Raw genomic sequence first — 9,207 nt, forward strand, 5'->3', positions numbered from 1 at the left:
ACTGAGTACAGACATAGGTAGGAACGCACACTGAGCAAGGGAAGACAATTTTCTCTTTCTACAATCTCTCTCTTCGGGATCGATGCCTTTTGCAGGGGAGGCGGAGGAAAACAGAAGACAGACTCGTCATCACTAGCTACAAGGCCTACTAGTAGTATAGAGCTCTCTTCTCTCTGTTCCCTATTGCCCTCCTGCCCCTTTTTCGCTTTTACGAACAGCAGAAACTTGCAACCCCCCCCCCCCAAACACACACACACACACACACACACACACACACTCTCTCTCTCTCTCTCTCTCTCTCACACACACACACACACACACACTCTCTCTCTCTCTCTCTCTCTCACACACACACACACACACTCTCTCTGTCTGTTAACGCAGCTCCCCTATTGACGCTCAATCCTGCAACCCGGATGCTCTACTCAAGTGAACAAAAGGTGCCTTCTTCCGTGGACGAATCTGATCAATTTCACACGCACGGGTACCATAGACGACGACACGCTTCGTCGCTTTTGCGTTTGGTACAAATTGCAGAACAGAGTCCTTATCTGTGACAGAGAGAGAGAGCACGTTTTCCCTTTTCCTGCACGAATTCATGTAACGTTTCTTTTCGGGTCCTCCCCTTCAACGGCGGGCCGTGCACTGGAAGCTCTCCTCTACGATGGGTTGTGCAAGGAAGAAGAACCTATTTCCTATTCTGCGTTATAATGACAAAATCATGGATTCGAGTCTGCCTGTGCAATCACGCAGAAGAAACGACCAGTATCGTTAAGGTGTTGTTATTCTGGAATACATCACAGCAATAATTCTCGCCTTTTAAGGACGGTCGAGGCACCCCTTCGATCAAAGGCAAAGCTGGTGGTCAAGAGACGGGACAGGACGAAGCCTGTTTCGGCTGGACTGACATCAGCAGAACTTGCTTGGGTCTCCATGGCTGGCTCTGCCATACTTTTGTGCGAGGCTCTTTGACAAGAGGGTAATGCAGGTTTCAATCGATCGGAGAGCCTTCTGTGCTTGTTTCTGATGTAGTTTCTCCTCTCAAGGTTTGTTAGTCCTTCCGTTCAATCCTTTTGTGACTTGTCGTTTGGCTTTAGACCTCCTGTGGAAAGGTCGGTGTCCTTACATTCGAATCGGGGTTCTACCTATAACTCTCAGACGACTCTTTTATTTCTGCTCCATTTGCGAGCATGTTCACTTCTGTTCCAGTGTGTTTGCTGTCATACAGAACTGCACAGACAACTTTCCTGTATCGATTTCTTTGTGGATGTTTGATCACTGTACCTCAGATGGGTCCGTTTCGGTGTGGTGTGCTTGTGTTCGATCCACTCGTTTCAATAGCGAACTTCAAGGAGGACGTTTTTGCATTTTTTCGCAACTAGGGACCTCTTGTGTTGTTTCACGAAAAATGCTCAGCATGTCAATGCTTCAGCACGACTGTTGATGTGAAACTCACATGCCTACTGCAGTTTTTTACAGTTCTAGACAGCTTCTTTGAGAACTGTGGTTGTCCTTTGCACTCTTTTTGCTGTACAATATGTCCTCATAATGTTTCCTGTGCAGCGGGCTGCCTGTTAACAAACTACGCAGATCACATTGATCGTCTTAGTGTTGCATGTGAGTGGATTATTCTCTACCTTCTGCAACTATGTGATTCTTTGCCTCTATAGCAGGACTCTTCGTTGGTCTGTCTCTTCTTGGTTTTCTAATTACTCTCTCCTCCAAGGTACCATGTCATCAATGATGAAGTTGAAGTTATAAGGTCACATGGTCTATCTGCATGCAAGTGGTTATGACAAATTACAGAAAACAGTGTGTTTTTAGGATTGCTATCTTTTGCAAGCTCTTGAAGAGTTAAGTTGCATCTGTTGTTATTCCACCACAAGATTGACAAGTGTGTCCCGCAAAGAATGGACTTAAAACTAATGACAAGAGAGAGCTACAAAAGTGTTGGACAGAATAAGGTCTGCAAAATGCTTTGTCGAGTCTGGGTTATGTGTGACAAGTTGATTGTGTTTCTGGTTGTAGGGATAACTTTTATACCTGAGCTGAGGCCATGCTTTGGATGATAGTGTTCCACTCTCACATTGCCGCAATCACAGTAGGCTAACTGGTGCACTGCAATGACTAGAGTGGTGGTGGTTTTTTGAGTCATCCAGCTGCCGGCCTGTTACTTCTGCAGTTTCTGGTTCACTGTAGTGACTAGAGTGGCAGTGGTTTTTTGAGTCGTCCAACTGCCGGCCTGTTACTTCTGCAGTTTCTGGTTCAACTTAAAATTACTACTAGTGGTGACAGTTACTGCCTTCTTCTGTCCGCGATGTTGCAAGATGATGGCTCTTTGGTAAGCTCCGGTTTTGCAAATAGAGGTTTTCATATTGCATGGCTTGCTGGGCCAGAGAAGAAGTCTAGCTTGTCATCTTTGGATTGGAGCAAAGCAAGTGGCATGCTGCACATGATCGGAAGTGATTTATCTCGAGAGAGACCCCCTGATACCTCGAACAATCATGGGCCACTTTCTGGCCAGGATGTTGATGTGAATGGGTTTTCAAGCTCATTACCACAGCTACTTCATGGGAAATGTGAGTTGGCTTTGTAGTGTACCAGTTATTTATTTTTTAAGTAATTCAGCGCAGGATGAAAGTGTTGATAATTGGCATTTTCCGTCCACAGTAAAGGTTGGTGACCAGACTGTGAACATCAGGACTTCAGAGATTGATGGAGAACCAGCGGATGATGCCTTTGCTCTGCTCGATGAGGAATTGGTGTCCCGAGCCATTGGTGACCTTCTGCCTGATGATGAAGAAGAACTCTTAGCTGGAATAACTGACGGTTTTGCTATCATCAGCATGAATCCTACCTCAGAAGAAAATGAAGATTTTGATCTGTTTGGTAATGTTGGTGGACTTGAATTGGATGGGGAACCTCAGGATTGTTTTGGAATGTATGCAAACACATCTAGGGCCATGGATGGATTCTATAGCAGTGCTACCAGCTTTCAGGGGCTTTCGAATGGGCCTGGTACTGTTATTGGGGAGCATCCATATGGGGAACATCCTTCAAGGACACTTTTTGTGAGAAATATTAATAGCAATGTTGAGGATTCTGAACTACGGGCACTATTTGAGGTAGTTTTCTTTGTTAGACTCTAAATTCACCTTGATTTTTGATTTTCAGACTTTTACGAGGCTGTTTACTACAAGCAAACTGAGCTTTGTCAATGTGGTCTTCTTGTATGTTCAACAGCAATATGGTGACATTCGGACCCTGTACACTGCATGTAAGCATCGAGGCTTTGTTATGATTTCTTACTATGACATACGCGCAGCTCGAAGTGCAATGCGGGCTCTTCAGAACAAGCCGTTGAGACGTAGAAAACTTGATATTCACTTCTCGATTCCTAAAGTATGACCTGGGTTCTTTATTCTGCTGTGTGTATTCAAATGTGTTTATGTGCCAAGAATGTGTAGAGCAGGTGTTGATTTTGTTCAGTTATGTGGTCATTTTTCATCATAATCACATAGGACACAAAATGGGATTTTGGGATTGGAAATGGGTGAAAGTAAAATGGGACAGGGGATTGGAATGACTGTGATTCCCTACATCATGTAGTTACCCAGTGCAGTGGAAAGAAGCTACCATTCCCGGTGTGAAAATGACTGCTACAGGTCACTATGGATTTTATGCATAGTCTGTAAGGAATGTGGCAAGTGCACTTAGCAATCAGATGTCAATGTGGTAGAAAAGGTTAATAAAGATGACAAACTGTAGTGGAAGAGGAGAAATGCCATGACAGGATATCTCAGTAGCCCTTACTGTGCAATGCAGCGTTAGTAAAGCCTAATTTTGTCTTTTTTTGGAGGATAAGATGACAGGTGCGATAGCTTCTTTTCCTGTACTTGCCCTGTTATGCTAATCCTCTGGGAAAAAAAATTGTGACTAGGTTTTAAAATCAGTGGGTGCATTTATTTCTCCTCTTAGCACATTCAATATGTGAACCCCTCGGGGGACTGACAATTGTGGATCTCAAAGGAAATTTGCTAGGGATTCAGTTTTGTGAGTGTTTATGCTTCCAGATTAGAGGTATTTGTGGTTCCTGGCAACTAGCATGCATAATGGAGTTTTGATTTCTCATATGTTTATGAAACTTGTGTAAGGCATAATCATGGATAATTTTGTGAAATTTTGTATCAGGACAATCCTTCTGACAAGGATATAAATCAGGGAACACTTGTTGTGTTCAATCTGGATGCCTCAGTGTCTAATGATGATCTTCGCCAAATCTTTGGTCAGTATGGAGAAGTCAAAGAGGTGTGTCTTTGTTGGAATAACATTTTTGCTATTTCCATTTGTCCTTTTTGACAGTGCAGAAAGTCAGCTCGATGCTCTGTTGAAGAATGCAGATTCGGGAGACCCCACATAAACGGCATCACAAGTTTATTGAGTTTTATGATGTGAGAGCTGCTGAAGCAGCCTTGAGAGCACTGAACAGAAGTGACATAGCTGGAAAGCGCATTAAGTTGGAGCCAAGCCGGCCTGGTGGTGCACGCCGGAGGTACTGACAGAATCTCACAACTCTGTTGACTTATGAAATGCTTTTCTGTCTACATGACTCATGCTAGCAATTTGCTTGGTTTCTGTGTGGCCAGTCTGACACAGCAGCTTTCCCAGGAGCTGGAAGAGGAAGCTCGCTTGTTTTGGCAGCAATCAAGTCCTCCTGTGGCAAATTCCCCTCCAGGTTGACTAAAACTTCATCTGTAACTGATTTGTATATGGGTTGTCCTCATCGCAGGGTTCAGCCTCTAATTTGTGGGTGCTACTTTTGCTGTTCTCTGCTTTGATGTGTTCCTTTCCTAAGACAACAAGGTCACCAAATAAATTGCCCTGATAATCTGTCTATAGAGATTGTTTGCACTTTTTTTCTGTATTCTCTCCTCTAGATTTTTCTCCTTAAAAGGGTGTCCAATGGTGCCTTAATCATCAAGTAAGATTGTATTTTGCACGACAGCGAGCTGAGAAAAATGATTGTTGCAACAGGTCATCTTTCTGCTTGGGGACATTATGGCAGTCCTGTTGAACATGGTCCTCCCAGGTCTTTGCATAATTCACTTGGAGCATTATTACCTAGTGTCAATAAACCTTTACCAATTCCTTTACATCCAACTTCTCTGCGGTCTGGAGCAAGAGGAAGTCATCTTGGACGGCATGGTCAGGTTGATGGAAGTTCTCCTTCCATGCACACTGGCCTAGGAATCAAAGGTGTACCAGCTCATCATGCTCACTCCTTACCTGATCTTGGTAATAGCATGATGCCATTATACAGTCCACCTGCTCCTTTACCAATAAGAGGTGCTGCCGCAGCTCAAGGCCTACATGAGGGTATTGATGGAGTACGACCTTCTAGAGCTACAAGTGGCCCTGGAAGTGATGTTTCTTTGTTTGAACATGCAGCTGGAGGTAGTCTGACTGGCTTGTTTTGGATGACGTTTCAGTAGTGTGTTTCTAATGGTTGCTTTACAGTTTGTGGAAATCTATATGTCAGTTTTATTACTGATTTTATATTGCTCAAAGATGCGTTGATAACGTTTCACTGGTTGTGTGCTTGTGACAGCTGTCTTTTTGAAACGTTTGTTGATTGATTGTCATTTTTGAATAGGTCTTGGGATAACAAGTAGCGGGTCACTTAAGCATCACTCAGGCTCTGCCAGTGGAAGTTCCTCACTGTCTGGACCACAATTTTTATGGGGTAATTCTGGTCCATATCAGCAAGCTTCTTCATCGGTTGTATGGTCTACCCCTCCATTGAGCCACAGCTTTACCCCTCCAGGACATGGGCAGCCCCAACCATTTGGATTTACAGGGTCACATGATCACTTTGGGAGTACCAGTTTGCCTTCCCATAGGTTTCATGCTGGATCTGCTCCCTCAGGAGATCCATCTGTTTTGGAGAGGCAATTTGGATATCCTAGAGAGGCTTCTGATGCTTTATTCTTTGGACCTGGTTCACTTGGAGTTCCTGGTAGCTCTGGAGCAGTTTTGATGAATGCGAATACATCCCATAACATTGGCAATGGAGGAGCAATAAGAACTAATTTTGGTTTTGAAAGCAGCACTTCAATGAACTTAGGATTTATGTCTCCTCATCAGAGAAGTCACATGTTCACACATGGATCTCTAATGCCTGGCATCTCTGATATACTTGGTGAACGTGCAAGGATTCGACGTACAGAGAGCAGTGCTTCTCAAGCTGACAACAAGAAACAATACCAGCTAGATATTGATCGTATCCTGCGGGGCGAAGACAACCGAACAACACTCATGATCAAGAACATACCCAACAAGTGAGGCCTTTAGTTTTCGATACTTCAATGCAGCACAAGCTGGCTTGACTTGTTCAACTTGTTTATGTTGCATTATAGATAGGGCCATTATTAAGCTGCCCATTGCTGTTGCAAGGTACACTTCAAAGATGCTTTTGGCAGCAATTGATGAAAATCATCGTGGCATGTATGATTTCTTGTACTTACCGATTGACTTCAAGGTATTTAGCACAAAACTCTTGCAATCAGTTTTCACTTCCAAACAACTCTCGTAGTGATTAGCCTGTTCTAATCATTATCATTTGTACTTTCTGTCAGAACAAATGTAATGTAGGCTATGCCTTCATAAATATGACTTCTCCAGCACATATCATCTCACTATATGAGGTATCTCAGGCTTTTCATCAGCTGGAATAATCACCCTTGTATTTATGCAAATTCGTCCCTTTTGCAAAAGAGTGTCTTTCGTACAGCTGTTGGCAAAGTTCAATGCTATGGGTTTTCATTGGCTAATCATTTTTGCTTTTTATCCTGAAATTTGAACTTGCAGGCATTTAATGGAAAGAAGTGGGAAAAGTTTAACAGTGAGAAGGTTGCTTCCTTGGCATATGCTCGAATTCAAGGTAAAGCTGCACTTGTGGCACATTTTCAGAATTCAAGCCTCATGAATGAAGATAAGCGATGCCGTCCCATTCTTTTTCATTCAGAGGGGCCAGAAATTGCAGACCAGGTATGTTAACATTGTAATACATGCTCATAGAATCCCCATCTTTCATCTCTTTCTTGTAACATTCGTCCTTCTCTTTTCATCTAACAGGACCAGTCCCTTCTGCAGGCAAGAGCAAATAGGGATCCAGTGGAAATTGGAGATTTCTTGGAGACTGCCTCTGGTTTGAGTAACCAAGATGATTCTGCAATTGGGAGTGCTGGTTCTAGCTCTCGGGTCTTGGTTTCAGGTTCTCAGGACCTGGAATTTAGTTTCTCTTCAACCTGAAGTAGTTGATGCCTAGGGGCGGAAGATTATTTGACACCAATTGTCTACTTCTTTTGGGATTTTTATTCAATATGGGGTCTCAAGGATTTTGTCTTTCCATTTGTAGATGTGTACAGAATGAAGCAAACAGAAACAAGTCTGGCATCCTTACTCAAAGGGCCTTGCTGGTTTCCATGAGAGGCCTGCCTTTTGTACCTCCTTTTTGTAGCTTTTCCACCGGCAATGTAACGATTGCAAAATATGTAAAATCGATACCCTGCTGGTATTTAGAGCCAGCTGTTGTAAGTACTTGGATTGGGAGCTGTGTGCTCAGGCCAAGTGGGTGTATGAAAAAACATCACCTCTTGCTTGTCTGAGCTTGGGAACTGTTGTACAGTTAAAATCATTGAGCTGATCTGAAGGTATATTACAATTCCATTGGATACTTGCAGCAAATACAAGTGGTACCTTGATCACCATTATTCGCTGTTGTAACTTACACTGACTAACTTTGGAGGATATGATCTCTTGGACATTCAGCTAAGCTGTATACATTGTATTTTGTTGTACTTGTCACTCCTGGATTTTGTGTAGGACTAGTTGTTCATCTTCTAATGTAAAGAAAGTGTCATTTGTGTTTTGTTCACGTGTATATTATGGCATCGTACTTAATGTTTCAGTATAAGTGATCTTAAGTAAATTCTGCCTGTGCTTTGATCAAAATTGTGGCAGTGCTATTGTAAGGGAATGATATTTTACTTCACGGTGGGTCAGAATCTGCTAATAGCCAGAACAGCAGTTCAGCTAGCTTTGGAACTGAATGATGTGCGCTGGATTTAAAAAAAATCCAAAAGTTTGAGGTAATTGTCGAGAACCCACAAATGCTTGGTGATTCTAAGCAACATGTATCAAGAACTGGTTAGAGTCCTGAACTTTTTGTGGAATTTCGGCTGATTTATTGAGTTGTTCTGAGGAATGAATATAGCGCAACCGCCGCTGACCTTGATGTAGAGTGCAGGGTTTTATTAGGTTACCCAATTGTAGCGTGTTTTAAGTGGATGCATCATTGATATCAGTAAAGCCTGTCAGCTAGAGCCAGGCTGTTTCCATATTTTGACCGGTCCTCAGTTATTCGAAGGCTCATATGGATTCTGGAAGGTATAGGTTGAGAGTACAAATAAATAGTTGGTGGAAATCTTATCCAAGATAGTATAAGAAAGTAGGCATGATTGGGATAGGAAATTATATGTGGCAGTGTGGGCTTAAAACACAACATTTAAGAGAGCTACAGGTTGCACCCCATTCAAGCTGTTCTATGGAGAGGAGTGTGTTTTGCCATTGGAAATAGAGCTACCCACTATGCGTTTCACTCTCAATCATTCGTTGAGACAGGCAAATGTGTTACAAGAATGATATACTTCTCTTGCTCATTTTGATGAGATTCGGTTGCATATCTTAGGGTGTTTGTTTGTGTATTTTATGTTCACATGATGATTTGAGCAAAAAGATGGAACCAAAGGTTATCAAATGCATTTTCCTTGGATATTCAAAGAAAAAGACCTATAAATGCTATGATCATATCATTAAAGAGGTCTACATAAGTAGAAGCCTTACCCTTCTCTCACACCAATACCCTTGGACCATGGTTGTTTAAAACTATTCTTTCTGTGAGATGTTCACGTAGAGTTGTTTGTAAAAAAAAAAGGTAGGACAAGGTGAGTATTGTAGGTACAATATAGAGATACCAGATACTTGATACGCGCTTGAGAACATATGCTAAAATCCACTGATACAAGATGGCGGAGTTTTTGATCAAAGGCATATTTCAAAGCCGTTGTATGCATACGCAAGTCGACTGTTACTCCCTTGAGTTCTTTCCAAGGACTAGAAAAGAAAAGAAAAGAAGAGAAGGGTCAA

At 42.5% G+C, this 9,207-nt stretch overlaps 1 protein-coding gene across 5 annotated transcripts; it reads left to right on the forward strand.

The window, feature by feature from the left end:
• The first annotated feature begins 285 nt into the window (after positions 1-285).
• LOC148035072 (protein MEI2-like 5) lies at positions 286-7,907 on the forward strand. 5 transcript variants are annotated; one of them, XM_087679991.1, is made up of 13 exons: positions 289-1,046; positions 2,029-2,579; positions 2,671-3,125; positions 3,244-3,402; positions 4,192-4,308; positions 4,401-4,552; positions 4,647-4,735; positions 5,035-5,454; positions 5,654-6,338; positions 6,454-6,538; positions 6,636-6,704; positions 6,868-7,047; positions 7,153-7,907. In XM_087679991.1, the coding sequence occupies exons 2-13, from the start codon at positions 2,318-2,320 to the stop codon at positions 7,309-7,311; spliced, it is 2,832 nt and encodes a 943-aa protein (XP_087536117.1). In that variant the 5' UTR covers positions 289-1,046; positions 2,029-2,317; the 3' UTR covers positions 7,312-7,907. The 5 variants fall into 5 exon arrangements, 4 of the variants coding, with proteins under 4 accessions (XP_087536117.1, XP_087536115.1, XP_087536116.1 ...); XM_087679989.1 differs by having other exon boundaries at positions 7,135-7,906; XM_087679990.1 differs by having other exon boundaries at positions 289-979; positions 7,135-7,906.
• Positions 7,908-9,207: the final 1,300 nt, after the last annotated feature.

This window comes from Lygodium microphyllum, chromosome 6 (assembly GCF_053477565.2).
Source record: "Lygodium microphyllum isolate KBCC chromosome 6, Lygodium_microphyllum_v1.1.10, whole genome shotgun sequence".
Classification (NCBI taxonomy): domain Eukaryota; kingdom Viridiplantae; phylum Streptophyta; class Polypodiopsida; order Schizaeales; family Lygodiaceae; genus Lygodium; species Lygodium microphyllum.